The sequence below is a fragment of the Gymnodraco acuticeps genome, unplaced genomic scaffold, assembly GCF_902827175.1.
Source record: "Gymnodraco acuticeps unplaced genomic scaffold, fGymAcu1.1, whole genome shotgun sequence".
Classification (NCBI taxonomy): Eukaryota; Metazoa; Chordata; class Actinopteri; order Perciformes; family Bathydraconidae; genus Gymnodraco; species Gymnodraco acuticeps.
In genome coordinates this window covers 69,665-87,342 of record NW_022991609.1, presented here as the reverse complement: position 1 = coordinate 87,342, position 17,678 = coordinate 69,665, and the positions used below count along the sequence as shown (strand labels likewise).

The following is a 17,678-nucleotide window of genomic DNA, read 5'->3' as shown; positions in this document are numbered from 1 at the left end:
GTCCAGACTTGGACAGTTACTGAAAACCTCCATCAGTGCTGCTGTCATTTTAAGTTAAGTTGCCGTTGCCGCAGTTTCAGCTGTTGTTTTGCAATAGAACAGACTACTTTGCTTAGCTGAAGCAAAATAATCATTTTTAAATCAATATGTTGTGTCAAATTGATGATTTATTTGGCAAGTAGCCGTGTTAAAAGCAGGATAATATGCAGCGAGGCCGGTCATTGTAGAAAAGACCCCAACAGCATATTATCCCTAATCCATGAGTACTCACAGTGGACTTCTGAGTTATTGATTATAAATAATGTATTGAACAGGGTGCAAAAATAAGGGCGATTCACTTCACACTAAGAGCTACCAACAAACACATGCAACAGTTATTATAAACAGAAACATTTCATTGTCTTTAGTTGACATCACTATGTGTGAAGTGGTTGCCAGCCTACCGGTTGAGGACGACAGCCGTGTAGCGCCTCTCCACGAAGATGATCCCACAAAGGATGTTGGTGAACGGCGAGGGAAAGTTGGTTTCAGGCCTCTCTTTGACCTCCACCTCCTCATCCTCATCTTCATCCTCAGAGTCGCTCCATGAGACGTAGTCGTCCTGGTTTCGGTTATTGTACCACTCAACGCTTTCGAACTGCTGCCGCTCAAAGGGCTTGTACTCGTGCAGGATCTCCAGCAGCCGGAGGACCTTGGGGGTGACGAACTTGAGGTCCAGGGAGGCCGGGGAGAAGTGCTCTTCGCACAGGGCGTGCACTTTGCGCAGGATGGTGTCGGTGAAGAGCAGGAACTTGCGGCTGAGCTCCTCCTGCTCGTGTTTGATGTACTTCTGTATCTCGCGCACCATGATGCCTGCGGCCTTATCTGCACACCAGGGCCCTAAAACCATGAGCACGGCCAGGAAGTCACCCAGGACCTGATATGGACAGAGACATTTATATGAACTGATGAACTGCTTATTGACTGGAAGAAACAGGATCTAAATTGAGCACCTGGGTAACAGTCCCTATCTGCCCTCTAAAGGGTCATTGCTGCATGGCAGTAGCTTGCCCAGACACAGTTATGACAAAACAACATCTCTCCAGTTAGGAATGCTCTTGGTTTTAGGGACTACCAGCAGCAGCTGATCAGCCGACCTCAAAGCCCTTGAGGGGGTGTACACCTTTAGGAGGTTGGAGATGTACAGAGGGGCCAGCCCATTAAGCGATTTAAAAACAAACAGAATCTTAAAATGAACTCTAAAATGGACAGGAAGCCAGTGGAGGGAAGCCAGAATTGGTGTGATGTGCTCATGCTTGCGGGTTCCTGTAAGCATCCGAGCCGCAGCATTTTGTACAAGCTGCAGGCGGGCCAGCGAAGTCTTGTTTAGTCTTGCCGGAATAAAGTGAATTACAGTAATCTAGACGAGTAGAAACAAAAAGGAATGAATTACACGCTCAAAGTCTAAAAAGGATGAAACCGGTTTGATTTTGGACAGGAGCCTCAAGTGATAAAAACTGGACTCAACCACAGAGTTTATCTGTTTCTCATTTAAAAGCACTGTCAATTTTGACGCCCAGATTAGTGACCATGGGTTTTGCATATGGTTGCAGGGAACCCAGGTCAATGGAAGGGACATCACCATTTGGTCCAAACACAATGACCTCCGTTTTGCTCTAATTTATGTTTAAATGTTTAGTGCCATCCAGGCCTTTATGTCATTAAGACAGTCAACCAGGGGCATCAGAGAGCTGGTGTTTTGTTTTAGGGGAAGGTATATTTGGGAGTCGTCCGCATAAAGGTGGTAGGAGCCGCCATGTTTTCTAAAAATCAGTCCAAGGGGGAAAAGGTATACAGAAAATAAAATGGGCCGCAAAATAGAACCTTGGGGAACTCCACAGGATAGGGGGGCAGAAGACAATGTAAAGTCACCAAGCCTAACAGAGAAGGATCTCTGGGACAGATAGGACCTGAACCACTCTAAGGCAATGCCACTGATACCCACACAGTGCTCTAGACCAGAGATAAAGATGGAGTGGTCAATCATATTGAAGGCAGCTGTGAGGTCTAAGAGCATAAGGATGGCAGTCACCAGAGTCTGTAGTGACCAGGAGGTCATTGAATATTCTTACGGCCCGTCCACACAGCGTCGTGCGTTGAAAGCTTCACCATTCACTTTGAATGGGGTGACGTTATTTTTCGCTGAACTGCATTGTGGGAAGCGAAGCGAAGCTTTGCTGGCGTGGCTCGCTGCAAAAGTTGAGCAATGTTCAACTTCTGAAGCCTCGGCAGAAACGTCAGCCAATCGAATCATATGCAAGTACAAGCTCTAGCCAATCAAACCGCTGCTTGTGTGTCAGGGGCGGGAGATTCATGTGATTGGTTGTTAGATTGGTGATTAGTTTCAGAGACGCCCGCTGGCAAGCTTCAACGCACGCCGCGGTGTGGACGGGCCGTTAGAAGGGCAGACTCAGTACTGTGAAGCGCTTTAAAACCGGACTGAAACATGTCAAAAATATTGTGTGCATGTATAAAAGACTGCAGCTGTAAGAGTACGGTTTTCTCCAATATTTTTGAAATAAAAGGAAGCTTCGAGATGGGTTTGTAATTGGAGAAGACAGAAGTGTCCAGATTTATTTTTTTTTTTTTTTTTTTTTTTTTTTTTTTTATTAATCAGGGGTGCCACAACCGCTTGTTTGAAATAAACTGGCACGGAACCGGACTCTAGGCTGCTATTTATAATTGTATGGACAATGGACATTAGATCCAATAGTGTCCCATATCTCTTTAAAAAGTGGAGGAGGGACTGGGTCTGTGGGACAAGATGAGGGTTTTAATTTAGCAACAATGTCACTAAGAGATGACAACGACACAGGTCCAAACTGCTGGAAGACAGCAGTGCATGTGATGTCAATGGAGGGGTCAAAAGAGGGTCGTGAGATACAGGCTCTAATAGTGGAGATCTTGTCTATAAAATAGCAGAGAAATTGTTCACACACCTCAGTTGAAGCTTCAATTCAAGTGGATAAAGGAGAGTTTAACATAGCATCAATGGTTTTAAAAATAACACGGTTTGTTTAAATTACTAGAAATAATATCAGAAAAGTAACTCATCTTTTCAGCCTTTACAATGCTCTGACTCTCCAACTCTCGTTTAAAATGTCATGAGTTATTATCCAAAGTTAATGTAAACTTGAATAATGTACTTCATTTGAATGTAATAATTATGTTGGTTGTTGTTTGTGGAAGCGCATCATGTATTGAAAAATTCATCTGAACTTTTCCATCTGTTACGATTATAAACTGAAGCAATATAAAAACGAGCCCCATGAACTGAGTTTTAAACATCACTTTAAATGGAAGATCCCCATAGCCCCCACCCACCCTATGATCGGTATCGGCTGATACTAATTCCGGTGATTGGCCCCAAAAGCCCCGATCGGAGCATCCCTAGGTATTAGTATTAAAAAGAAGATGGCAAACAGATTTTCTTTTTTACACATACATCAATTAGTGAGCAACAGACTTTGACATTAAGAGTTCTGTTTGTGTCCACATGATATCTTCTTTTAGCTTGTGTCTCTCTGAGTGTTCCACAGCGACAACTGTGTCTGTCTGGATCCCAGTAAGTGCAGTGTCAAGTGTGTTGTTTCTAGAAGCGGTTCTCAAAAAAAGCTATAAGCAATACTGGAGCCAAGTATAAGGCCGAACAGCACTGTGATTAAAAATTGAAATACATTCTAAAAACAATAGTTAGTCTTGCTAGCTCTGACCTGTTTGGAGATGAAGGTGGGGTCCCGGTCCTCTCTGGTGACACAGAGGTTGCAGTCGTTCAGGAAGTGGAGCGCTTCCTTCAGCTCCTCCTGCAGACACTGAGAGAGACCACTCTTATCCAGGTAGGGGCCACAGTCCAGCACCACTTCTCTGGGCTGAGAGGAATATCTGAATACAACACAGAGTAGGTTACTGGCAGGCCAATCTGGGTCATTCATTTTCATTCATTGGGAGAACACTATGTTTCACCTTTCTGTTTGAATTAAGTGTTACCAAGGACATTTCTTGTCGCTATGTATAGTGGTAACTGACACACATTAACCATACATATACTGTAGCTGTTCACTCCTGGGTTTTTTTCAATGGTTTCGAGAAAAATGAAAACAAGCGTAAAAGTATATATCTTCCTTTGCAGATAATTACATTTTATATTCATTGCTTACTATTATTTATTTTTGGGGTATTTAACATGTCTTTAAGTGCAGAGTGTTTACTTAATTGAAATGGCTAAACTGTGTGAATGTGTGTTTGACTGCATGTGTGTGGACCCCAGGATGAATAGCTAATACTCATGCTAGTGCTAACGGGGATCCTAATAAAGTCATAAAGACATAGATCAGAAGTAAGGGCTTTGTACCTGTCCAGAACCACAAGGTCAGTGGCGGTCTCAGCATTGCTCTTCAGGACCCTCTCCAGACTCAGGATCTTCTGCTCCAGCTCTGACGGGTCACACTTCCCGTTCAGAATGGAGGCTGTGAGACCCAGGATACGAGGGCAGCATGAGGAGCCCTCAAACAGCTGCACAGAAACAGAACAGAGTCAAGTCATTCTCACTTGTCTTGGACCACTTTCCTGCAAAATACAATACAAAACAACTCAAACAAAAACAATCTCACCTTCATTATCTCACAGTAAGGGTGCTCTGTGATGGCCAGGTGACAATCATCAAAAACCACCAAGTTGATTTTAGACAACGGCAAGATTTTATTCTTTAGAACGTGAAGGAATATGTGGCAGGTCATGACCAGCACCTGTAGAAGAGAGTATTAAGAAAGAGAGGAGACCATATTATTTTCAGCAATGACTATGGAATGATTGGTAATGAAGGTGCAAATAGAGTGGTGCGGGAATGAGTCCATAACTCAGAAATGAGTTAGCATTTTAGCACTGTTTTATGTTAAATATCTGAAACCACGTCTGTGGGTAGAAACAAGCTTAAGAGATGTTCATGTTTTGTTGTGTAACTAAAAATATGTCAGTAAATACACACCACTGGATAATGTCTGAAGTCTCTATGAGTCTTAAAAACTGCGCTCTTTAACAAGTGTCTAAATTAAACTACCAAATGTCATGACATGCATCATAAGCCACCTTTATCTTAGAACTTTCTTAGCCATGCGTTAGCATTTTAGCATTAACCCTTTTTATTTATTGTATTAACGCTTTAAAATAAATAAAAAATTGGTGTTAAAATGTGGAGATTATCCTGCTGAACAAAACGTGTAGGTATCATAAACCTTTGTTTGCCACAGAGCTTCATTTCTGCAATACTCCAAAATCCTATGGGAAAATAATATTGCTTTTTGTACCTAGGGAGCCCAAGGTATGCTAACTTCCGGGTTAGCCTACAAAAATACATCATCACTGCAGCACTCCCTAAATAGCCCAATTATGGTCAAAAGTTAGAGTTATTAATCCGAGTTAAACCCACAATGTCATTTGATGCATTGTACTTTAACAAGTCTGTCAAAGAACAACACAGGTACAACTACCTAATGGTCAATTCTTACAGCTGACAAAAGTCTGCAAAACGGTCCCAACATCCATAAGCATGGAACTAGCATGAAGCTAGTGTTAATTTACTGAGACAAATAAGCAGCACACCTGATTCTGGATTAACTCTTGACTCCATCGCTGGTCAGTCCATGCTGAGGTCTCCTCCACGTCTGTGTACTCTCCCACCGCGAGGTCAGAGTGAGTCCTGACTGCAGCTGCCTGCTGAACTACAGTCAGAGCTGTAGGCCAGAGAGAAGCATGTCAAATCAAACATATACATCAGAATTGATGTGAAAAATAACTTTGGTCAAATTTGGGAATGACCAGTGCCGTTTACAATAGGTATTTGAGAAAAAGAGACGCACTAAGGGAAAGAAACATCTGTTGCACGTCAGCAGGTACCTGTGTTCACCAGAAAAACAGTCCTCTTCGCATTTTCTTGGTAATGTCCACGGATTTGGTGGGAGAGCTCTTTTGTTAGAAGAACTGCAATAAAGGTCTTCCCTGAGCCAGTATTCAAGCAGACGATAGTATTATGTTCAATAGCTGCTTCAAGAAGTTCTACCTGTGGAGGAAAGGTCAAGGTTTACTGACAGGTATATAATAAACACATTTCTAACCAATGAAAACAAATCAACAGGAATCGGTCCTAAAGCTCCAAATGAGTTGGCATCAACTAGCACCTTTCTATATAGCTATTATCAATCATAAGCTGATGCTTCTACTTCAAAAATGGTTCAGTACTGTAGTCTTATACCGTCACAGACGCAACACTCCATCGCCTCTTGCCTTTTTTGTTGACTTATCCTCAACAGACGTATACAACACATAGCAGCTGGCACACACAAGCCTCCTTACCTGATATTTCCTCGGTGTATAGATGTTATCATGGATAGCCTCCTGCTGCCACGGCAGACCAAAGAAAGGCCCCATGGGTGAAGTGGCAGGGGTGACCAGCTGTAGGCCTGCCATGCTTCAAAGAGGTGGAGGTGGGGGGGGCAGTGCTCCTCCAGTCGTACACTTTATCTCATTTCATAATCCTTTACAGAGGTTCACTGTGGGGGAGATGAAGGAACTGTGTTACAGACTTTCTGCCACACATAACTGATTAGAGACGATGAGTTCTAGTGTGTATGCAAACCACTTAGAGCAGACAACGGCTTTTAAGTCGCTTTTTCAGGGCTTGAAAGCGTTATTTAGAAGGCAAGAACAGCTCATTAAGAGCTCTAAAGCAGCTTACAATGTGACAGCAGCAATGGAAGAGCTTCTACATTAGAGTAGAGCTTGAGGACAGCTTCATTAGAACTTGTTTGGGGAAAGGGCAGCTTGTTTACAGATCAAGTGCTTTTGGATGTTCCTTAGAGAAGGTCAACAGGTGATCGTTTAGAACATGACAATGACTTGTTAAGGGCTTGAGTAAAGCTTGTTTAGAAAATGGCTTGTTTGGAGTTTGATAAAACACCTGTTCAGAACTTGATAACAGCCTCTTTGGAGCTCTTGTTTTCCCAAATTAAGTTTGAAATGTAGCAATGTGGTCTGGAAATGTGATACAAGGTGTGCGGTTGAAAAGATTGGATTTTTCCATTGAATATGAAAGAATGGACCTTCTAATGGTACCTGCCATAAATCAAGTCTTTGAACCTGAGTCGCTCTAGACGTCTTTGTACAACACAAATGTGACAGCACTTGTTTTTCTTCAGTACCACGGATCAGGGCTCAAAAGTCACCGAGTTTACCAATGGCTGACATTTTAAAACCAACATAACGCAATAAATGCACTACTGACGAATCCAGGGGACACGCCATATGATTTCTCTGCCACATTGTGAACAGCAAATCAGGCGGAAGAGAAGTGAGTTGAAGATAGCCGTTAGCGACAGGTGTGCTGGGTAACTTGAATGGAGGTTCCAGAGTTACACTGTGACACATTCAACTCTATTCACTGAAATGAGTATTGGGTGATAGAACTTTTTAATGGTATCATAATGTATTCATTATAAAATGATGTGTTGGCTCTTGTCTGCAATATGATATAGCTTAGATATTGAGAAGAAGATGTCTTTGAGCATGTGGTTTAGAAAACAGCGTGAGTTCTAAAGGGGGAACATTATTTGGTCAATAAGAAGGAATTTCTTAGGAAATATACTTACAGGTAATAAGTGTGACTTTTTGAATAAGCAGACAACACTTAATCTGGGCTTCATGATAAAACGGCTCTCAATCAAGTACTGATGATGCCCCACATTTAGTAGGTAACAGACCTGAAAACCAAACAGAGAACATTGTTATAGTTTGCAATGCAGATATGATAGACATATAGAAGTCTATATTACAGTGTAGTTAATGGCTAGGTATGTAGAGGAAGGATACAAGTTCCACAGAGACTGCATCTGCTGATGCTAATGTAGTACTGTTAGACTGATATAATAATTACTCACCTCTACACAAATGAGAAGTGTCAAGGACTGTGAATGGGTCCTCCTCAGCTCTGCAAAGACAATGATAAACGGACTGCATTATTATAGTGTTTTTCAAACTTACGACCACTCAAAGCACTTTTACATATACAAGTCAGCATTCACACACATTCATACAGAGGCAGAGGCTGCCGTGCAAGGAGACTAACATTCACTCAAACACTGTTGGCCATCGGGAGCAATTTAAGGGTTAAGTATCTTCTCCATGGATACGACATGTTGACTGCAGGGGAATGTAACCACACTGATTGGAGGACGACTGCGTTACCTCCTGAGCCACAGCTGCCCACTAAACGGCAACGCAGAGCTAAATGAAAATTGTACTGGGTACAGCTGGGTGCAATGAGCAGAGGAAGGATGGATCCATCACTAGAACAGTGTTTCTCTTCCTCCCCAAGTATGTTTGGCAACACATTTCAGCATTTGATTTGACATAGGACCTCCATAGATGAACTAGTGGCAGCTTTAGGTCTCACTGCCTCAGCTGTCCGGGGCCAGGCGTGCTGTCCTCCTCTCGTCTGCGTTAGGGCAAAGGACTTATACTATAAAGACAGACGTGTGTGTTACAACTATTTCACCAATCCCTGGACTGTTGTTGCTTGGTGTATGTACTGCTGAGCCCCTTCAGAGGAACTTACGTGGATCAGTGAGTCTGAGAAAACACGGTCTGTCCGCATCATATCTAATCTGTAAAAGTGTAAACAGAGGGGCAAAAGATCCACACGACGGCACGGTCACCTGGAAAACTGCCTCTATGGGAAGTCTCGGTTTTCTTTCACAAACAGCAAGCCCGTGAACGCTTTTGTTTGTGTGTATTAAACCAGTTGACTGTATTTGGAAAACCAGTATTTCTGCCTGTAGAATGTTATTTACATACCACTAGCAAAGTGAAAATCCCAATGATATGTCATTTAGCTGAAACATTTACAACTTCCACACACCTGAAAACAGAGTATGGACGGGTCAAAGGGATCAAACCACTGACCCTTTGCAGACAGTCCTTTACACCCTGAGCCCCAGCTACTGACGGAAACATACGACATATAAGAGGCCTTTATCTATTTTGAAACTTCAAATATCAATTACATTAGCCACATAACATAATCATCAGTGTCACATGTCACAAAGTATCAGTATAGGCCAGTTTGAAATGGTATATAAAAACAGAACATTCATTATGTGCAAAATAAGGATCAAAAGATTATAACAATCAGAAATGACCGACCAGGATCAGCACATGCCATTTGAACAACAGTCCAAAACATGTTCCACTGGTTGACCTTTGCTTCACTCCAACACATCTTCTCCTGACATGAACACATGAATACGTCTGGTGCTTAAAAGCCTATCCCTTGTATAGAACACCATATCACACGGTAACATTGATCCTAATGTCAGTTGTAAATGACTGAATCATTGACACCTGTGCGTGCCACTGTCCCACAGTCTTGCTGCCAGAAAAAGAGATAAATATGCTAGGGGTATTTCAAGCAAGACAAACATGCAGAACACAATGTCCCAAACCTTTGTTACTGCATCATATCCAGTCATTAACTAAATAAACGAGGGCTTGTTTGACATTCATATATTTGATTCTCTGAAACGGTGTTAATTCTGCATTAGCCGTTTCCTCGCTCAGTAACCATTACATTCAATGGTGGAAAGTACATTTACTCAAGTATTGTAGTTCATCCGAATCAAGTGTATTTCCAGGTGCGTTTACACATATGAGGATGTATAGGAATGTGCAAAAGATATCCAGAGAGGTGAACATGAAACTGGCTCAAGTATTAAAAGAACAACATGTGTACATGATGAGCGTTCCTGAAATGCATCATGTCTGTGGGCTGGTGTCAGGGGGGGTCCTGTGTTGTGTTCATAGAATCAGTGTTGGGAGAAATACTTAAGTAAAAGTACAAATACTATTGTACTTATTGTATTACAATACTCTGCTGCAAGTAAAAGTTCTGATTTCAAATGTTAAAAGTACAAAAGTATTAGCACTCAAATGAACTGTAAATAAAAGTAGTCATAATGCAAAATGGTCCATTTCAAAATAGTATAAAGAATAGAAGTATCAGCTAATCGTACATCTCTAAGCACTGTAAGTATCAAAAGTAAAACTCCCAGTTATGCAGTAATATATTATTACAGTTATTATATTATCCTGTTTGTATACATGTCAGATCATTTGAGTATTGTAGTTTGTATTGTCAAATGTATATACATGAAATACTGTGTAGATCAGTGTTTTAATATGATATGTACAAAGTAAGTTATATGTATAAAGAGTTTTAAAATAAATTAAGTGGAGTACAAAAATACAATATTAGCCTCTGAAATATAGGGACTACAGATGAAAAATAGCCTCTTGGCTAACTCTGGCACATTTACAGAAATGTTCATTAATGTGCACTGTCCCTGTTAAATAAATGAATAAATAAATAAGAAGAAGTATAAAGTAGCATTACATTGAAATACTCAAGTATGTCAAACAAGTACTTAAAGTAGAGACCACGCTGAGTAACATTGGCTAGCTAGCAACTAAGCAGCTCCATTTCTCATGAGTAGCTGATGTAATACACATGGCCGTAACCTTAAAGCTATGTTATTAACTATTTAGAGATGCCTGCTTGAGATAACCTGGACTCCAAAGAGCAACACGACCCCTGGCCTCACTATGGTGTCAAAGTATTAACTGAAGACGCTAGCTCCCATTAACTAACAGCTGGGCGCTAACGTTAGCATAAATAATTAGCTTATTTACGTTGCGTTATCTTACCTGATACCGTGATGTATTGGTACAAATGAAGTAGCCAAAAGCTGTGCTATTAGCCCCTTACATAGCAACAGGGCTAAGACACATAACTGCAATGGAAACAACGCTAAACAAGTTAGCCTAGCATGGCTAGCAAGCATTACATTAACGGTTAGTCCCTGTATTGAAGCAGCTAGTTTTTAGCCTGGCTATTTAATGGTCATTAACTTTATGTGCGAGTGTGCCTACCTGCTCCCGTGAGCTTAACTGAAAACGGCTTTACCCGAAATGTACAGCGTGTAGGGCTAAACAACGTCTGGAGAGCGGCTCCAGCCACCATGCACCATGTCAGACAGCCGCCTGCTAACTAGCTAATGGCTAATAAGGCCAACACATGCACAATAGCAATGTTATTCCAGGAAGACCAATAATAGAATGTGCTACATAATCTCACCTGGTGTATTTTTTCTCAATTTTAGTCTTGGATAAAAATACTTCAAATCATTCGTTGGATTTCCTCACTGTCATTCACTCTTGCTGTCCCGATTTGGTGGCTTCTTATTCACACTGGGACCACTTCCTTCCACCGGGCCTCTGCTACGTCTAAACATTAACGTCAATTCCGTAACTGCCAGTCCAATTCTGGGACGCAATTCTACTAAGGTGAACGAGAATCCCTGCACTTTATGATGTACTGAAGGTACACAGCCACTGGCCTTATTTCAGGGGAAATGTATTACATTCCTTCATTAAATTATATAATATTATATTATATTATAAAGATATTATTATTCTGCTGCAGTGTAGCATGTATATGCTTTAACCTGCCATCATCTGAGAAGCAGTAATTGTCCACACACGCACGCGCACACACACACACACACATACACATGATTTCCAGAGGGTAAGGGGGTTGTCAAATGACCTACTTTAATAATAAGATAACGTTCTTAGGTCAACACAACCATCCATTGCTAAAACCATGAGCTTTGTTCCAGTACTAAATGTATGTCTTGCAGCAGAAGCTTTACACATGCAGTACACATTATTTGCACAGGCACACTTGTTCCTCATCCTTCTCACTGCAACCAATCAGCAGCACCTCTTCCACACAGCTGCAAAAAAACAACAACATTGGTTTTGGATGATAAATTGAACACAAAAATACATGACAGAGAACTTGTGACTAAATTCGCTTTCTGTCTTTTGGCCAAATTGATGTTCTGGACAGCTCTTCCAGCAGGAAGAGTACACAACGTAGACATGGCCTGTAAAAAGTAAAGCAAACTAATAGAAGACAGGAGAAGTACTCATATATCGTACTAAAGTAACATTAGAAGTACCAGAGTGTAGGAAGTCCTGCATTCAAAATGTTACTCAAGAGTACAAAAGTATTAGCATCAACATATAGTTAAAGTACTAAAAGTAAAAGTAGTCATTGTGCAGATTGGTCCATTTCAGAATAATATATATGATGTGTTTTATAATGATTGATCATGAAAGTGTTCTCAAAGCTGGTAAAGGTGCAGCTAGTTTGAATGACTTTGTATACTGCAGGGTAGCTGGTGGATTTACTCCAGGTGGAACTAAAGTCTGATTCAACACTTGATTATATTTCACATCATTCATCCACATCTGTGAAGTAACTGAAGCTACTAAATAAATGTAGTAGCAAAACAAAAATTGAAATACTCAAGTACCTCAAAATTGGACTTAAGAACAGTACTTGAATAAATGCACTTATTTACTTCACACCACTGTGCTTAACATTATGATTATCAACACAGTTACTTTAAACATAGCTTTTATTGGCAAATAAACATATTTATATATTTATTTATATTTTTCCAATCCAAAAGGGCTCAGGATTAGCAGCAGGAGCAGCTTTTCTGCAAGCTGCAGGCTTTGAGGGTAAACTCGTCCACCATTTCCTGGATTACCAACTCCCTCACGGACAGACCACAGTGCGCCCGGCTGGGCAGTGTGCTGTTTGATGTGGTGGTTGGTAGTATAGGAACCCCACAGGGGACTGTGCTGTCCTGTGCTGTTCACCTTATACACCTCTGACTTTCAATACAACTCAGAGTCATGCCACCTGCAGAAGTTTTCGGATGACTGTGCATTAGGGTGTATAAGAGCTGGACGGGAGGAGGAGTACAGAGCGCTGGTGGGTGATTTTGTAGAGTGGACTGGAGGAAATCATCTGCTTCTGAATGTGGACAAGACCAGAGAGATGGTCATTGATTTCAGGAGGAAGAGGACGTCTCCTCAGCCCCTGTGCATTCTGGGAGAGGGTGTTGTTGTGGTGGAGGACTACAAGTACCTGGGAGTGCACTTAGACAATGGGCTGAACTGGAGGATCAACACTGACGCTGTGTACAAGAAGGGGATGAGCAGACTCTATTTGCTGAGGAAGCTGAGATCCTTCCACGTGTGCAGCAAGATGCTGGAGATCTTCTAGTCTGTTGTGGCCAGTGCACTCTTCTTTGCTGCGGTCTGCTGGGGGGGGGGCAGCATAAGAGCCGGTGACACCAGCAGGATCAATAAACTGATCAGGAGTCATCGGCATCAAGCTGGACCCCTTTGAAGCTGTGGTGGAGAGGAGGACACTGGACAGGCTGTTGTCCATGATGGATAACCCCACCCATCCTCTCCACCTGCAGCTGGAGGGTCAACGGAGCTCCTTCTCCAACAGACTGCTGCAGCTCCGCTGTCTCAAGGACCGATACAGGAACACATTCCTGCCTACTGCAATAATTTTACATTTATATATTCAGGCTAATATTTAATATTCCATCTGTCACATACTTATGTAAATATAATGCCTTGCTTATATATTTTTATTGTTAATTTGTGAATTCAACATGTATATTTTATACTTTCTTGTTTATTTCTTGTCTTTTAATTTTGTATTGTACAATGCCATGTCTTTTTATGCTGTGACACAAACATGTCCCAAATTGGGATCAATAAAGTTCTATCTTATATTATCTCTTATCTTTCCCTGCCTCTGTGTTTCTTGATACGTTCCACCATTGGTTGAGCCTGTGTCACATGATGTCCTCTGGATGGCAGCATTACACCAACACAGAGATCAGGCCTCACAGTGCCTTCAACACTGAACGCTGTACTACTTCTTTCCTACTGGGCCTGCAGAAAAAGGTATATCATACGGTATATATACATATATATATATATATATATATATATATATATATATAAACTTAACATCATCTGCAGGTTTCTGACAGCACAACTCCAAACTTTCACATATACAAGATACTAACTGAAACTGGATTTGAGGTCCGTTTTAACATTTTACAACTAATCACAATTAGAAATCTTTAGTTCTACACAGAGAAAATGAACATTGTGACAGCAAAAGGGGAGAGTTCGGAAAGAAGGCCAAATGAAATGAGTAGATTACCATATTAAATAAAGAGGCAACCACATCACTGAAAGACAAATCAAGTATATTAAAGTGACAAAGAAAAGAAGATGTAGCAGCAATTCATAACAAAAGTCAACAGTAAAAAGTATATATTGCACATGAACAAAGGACTAGAAAGGAATCTGGCAGGAACCGTGAAGTCTAAAATGTGTCATTAAAACAACAAAATATATCAAATAAAAACATGCAAATGGATTATATTCCTCTCAACATTTTAAAGACAAATGGATGGATGAGCCTTAGATAATAAAGTATGAAGAAAACACAAATGTGAAAACAAAACAAAATGTTGGCACCTAATAGATTTGACACAGTTCATTTCAGTTACTTTACACATCTGCCTGACTACATGTTACTTAATGTGATGTGTCCATATGCTGTATAGCCTTGCTATGAAACATAAAGCATGTTCTGATCATTGTGTTTAGTTTGTTGGCCGATGGGGGGAAGCACTCCAAAACACACACGCACGTTTGTGTCGCAGGAGAAACAGAGCAACATTAGAATTCATTTGGAGTTCAGCAACTCCCTATAGCTCTGAGAAAAACACCTAACTCTTATTTCTTTTCATTCGATCAGGTTTATGGTCATTGCACAGAGTACAAGTACTTGGAAAATACATTTAGAATTGAACCTTGCAATCCAAGGTGCAGATACTGAAACAAAGCCGTCTTTTATTTCAGACTAAATAATGAATGGAAAGAGGCTAAAAGGGGTTCAAGTGGAACAGCAGATTCAGATCATTATGATTTGTCACCTCGAGACACCTCTTTTACTTCACATTTGACCCATTGTTGAAGTAAAAATATAGAAAAATGCAGCTTTAAATGAAAAAAAGTGGCAAACAATTATATGTGTATTATTTAAGTATTCACAGATCTAACATCTCTAAAATGGAACAAAACAAAACACACACAAGAGAAGATGAGAGTTTCAAAGATGTTCTTTATTGCACTCGACTGCGATGAAACAGGAAGGTTCCCATACAAAAGCTAATATGCTTTACTAGGTCAGTCCTTTCAGGGTTATGGTGGTGGGGGGGCTGCTATGGTCCTGTGGCCATAGTCACTGGACACACACACACACACACACACACACGCACACACACACACACACACACACACACACACGTGCACACACACACACACACACAGTCTACTGTACCCTTGTAACGACCTTAAACTGTCCTACTATTTCCTCACGTCCCGTCCCAGACTCAGAGGGACACAGTATTTCAGGACATGTGCAGAGAGTCGTGATGCATTCATGGTCACTCAGTTTCAGACCAAGAGGGCACTTTTCTTGCATATTGGGACACATACTAAAAATCTAATCCTTATTATATCTTAGTTATAAGGTGGTTGCACTTTGAAAACAAATGTAGGCCCTTGCCCAGATTTAATTATTTAAAACGTATACAAATGTTAGATTTTATGTAATGCTTACCTAATGTATGCTTATCAGGTTGTAAAGGACAGTGTGTCCCATTCTTTATTTTTCTGAATAACAAGATGATTATGTTTTCCTCATGAAATAATTATGTTTCTCATCATAACAAGGTTTGATAGAGACACTTCTTTTATAATCTTTAATCTCCATGCTTCAATTTCAACATTAACCTGAAGGTTCTATCTGACTGACTGACATTAGCAACCCTAAGCAGCCCATGGTGGAATGTATCCAGTAAAACTGAGCTGTGCCATTTACATACTAAAGTCATTCTGAGGTCAGAATGTAGTTCATTCAAATAGGCCGATAACAGAACAGTCAGTGTTGGAATGTGGACTGAACCTCAATCTCTCTTCAACAATCATAATCAAAGTTTAGAAATATTTTACCAACAGTAATTTGACTTTAATTAGTTCAACTAACCGATAATATGCATTTCTAAGATACAAAACAGATGTTTGTGCTCTTGGGTTAATCTTTAAAAATGTTTTATGGCATTATAGTACATTGATCTGTATATGTACTTTGATTTGATCCTTTCTTTTCATTTTCTGGTATTTTCTTTTACTTTTAGCTCTTGTACATGACTTTATTAGTAGGCCTACTGTAAATATTTTATTAGTTTTAAATTTTGCCTTTGAAACTTTAAGGTTTGTGATCATTTCGCCATAATATCTGAGGTCTTTGACTAAAAATGTTGTTATTGGATAACTCATGGGAGGCCTTAGTACTTTATTCAACTAACTGTGTTTCCTTGTTGATGGACTGTGTATACTAATATTGAATTACCGGTTTTCCAAAGATCTGTTGGTGCTCATATTGCCTCATGTCATGCCTTTAGTGTATCGTAACTGGCAAAACAGAATTCTAGCACAATTAATACATAGAGTGGTGCGGGAATAGAACCTGGAAATGAGTTAGCTTTTTACCACTTCCTGTTCCCTCTTCTCTAAATCAATGTTTTTTTTGAACATGTTAGGTTGTTAGCCTGAAACAAGGTAGGCTATATGGTTAACACAAGCTGTTGAGATGTTAACGCTTTGTTCTACGACATAAAATATACCAGTGAATAAAACTGGCGAATGTCTCAAGCTTTTATGCGTCTTAAAAACAGTTGTTGCTAACAGTGGATAAATGAGACTACTAGACATCATCACAATGAATGTTAGCCACCTTTAGCTTAGTGTAGTTTGTTTATAGCCTAGCCTCTGGCGTTTGCATTTACGCTTAAAAAAACATAAAGTAGTGTTAATATGGGAAGCTGAATCAAAAGTGTAAGTATCATAAACGTGTGTTTGCCACAGATCTTAAAGGTAGGGTAGGTCATTTTGGAGAAACCAGCTCGAGTGCGCTCGAATTTGAAAATACACAACCGGAAGAAATCTGCCCCTTCCTTCAGACTTTCTTACAGAGCCCCTCCTCCAACACACACGAACGCGCACATGACCAATGAGGGCACGAGATAAGTTTGTGCACAGATGGAAGGCTGACAGGCAGGTAGGCCATCCAGTTACTTTAGCCGGGCCGGGTAAAATGATTGGTGGCTTCCACAGATGCATTTTTTAAATGTATTTATTGTCAAAGCATTTAATGTATTCATTGCTATCGGGATGTTAAGAGCATTCCATGGAATATAACAAGTGTTTCTGAAGTGAATTACCTACCCCACCTTTAATTTCTGCAATATTTCAAAACCCAATGGAAAAATCCCATTGGCTTTTGTAGAGGGAGCCCTTGTGATGCTGGCTTCAGGGACGGCCTACAGAAATACGTCATCCCTGCACCACTCTGTAATGGATGCAGGGAAGGCAGTAAATCATATGGAACTGGGACACAGATCTAGTTCTCACAAGGATAACCGTAAAATAAAAACACACAAATAAAAGATTTGATAGTGTTGCACTGTGCTATAGGACGACCTAGTTTGTAGTGAGCAGGAATAGCCCTCAGTCAGTGGGTGGGGGGGGGGGGGGGGGGGGGGTGTACTGTAATTCAGAGTAAACAGAGACTTCAC

General features: G+C 40.6%; 1 protein-coding gene across 1 annotated transcript in view; it reads right to left on the bottom strand.

Annotated features, from left to right (window-relative positions):
- dicer1 (dicer 1, ribonuclease type III) overlaps positions 1-11,360 on the bottom strand; it is a 72,290-nt gene extending 60,930 nt beyond the window's left edge. Inside the window, 10 exon segments of the mRNA XM_034198039.1 lie at positions 444-916; positions 3,753-3,921; positions 4,391-4,551; positions 4,650-4,784; positions 5,638-5,768; positions 5,932-6,094; positions 6,388-6,584; positions 7,680-7,790; positions 7,968-8,017; positions 11,219-11,360. Of these exon segments, the coding sequence (XP_034053930.1) occupies positions 444-916; positions 3,753-3,921; positions 4,391-4,551; positions 4,650-4,784; positions 5,638-5,768; positions 5,932-6,094; positions 6,388-6,501 (1,346 nt within the window). The 5' untranslated portion in view covers positions 6,502-6,584; positions 7,680-7,790; positions 7,968-8,017; positions 11,219-11,360.
- Positions 11,361-17,678: the final 6,318 nt, after the last annotated feature.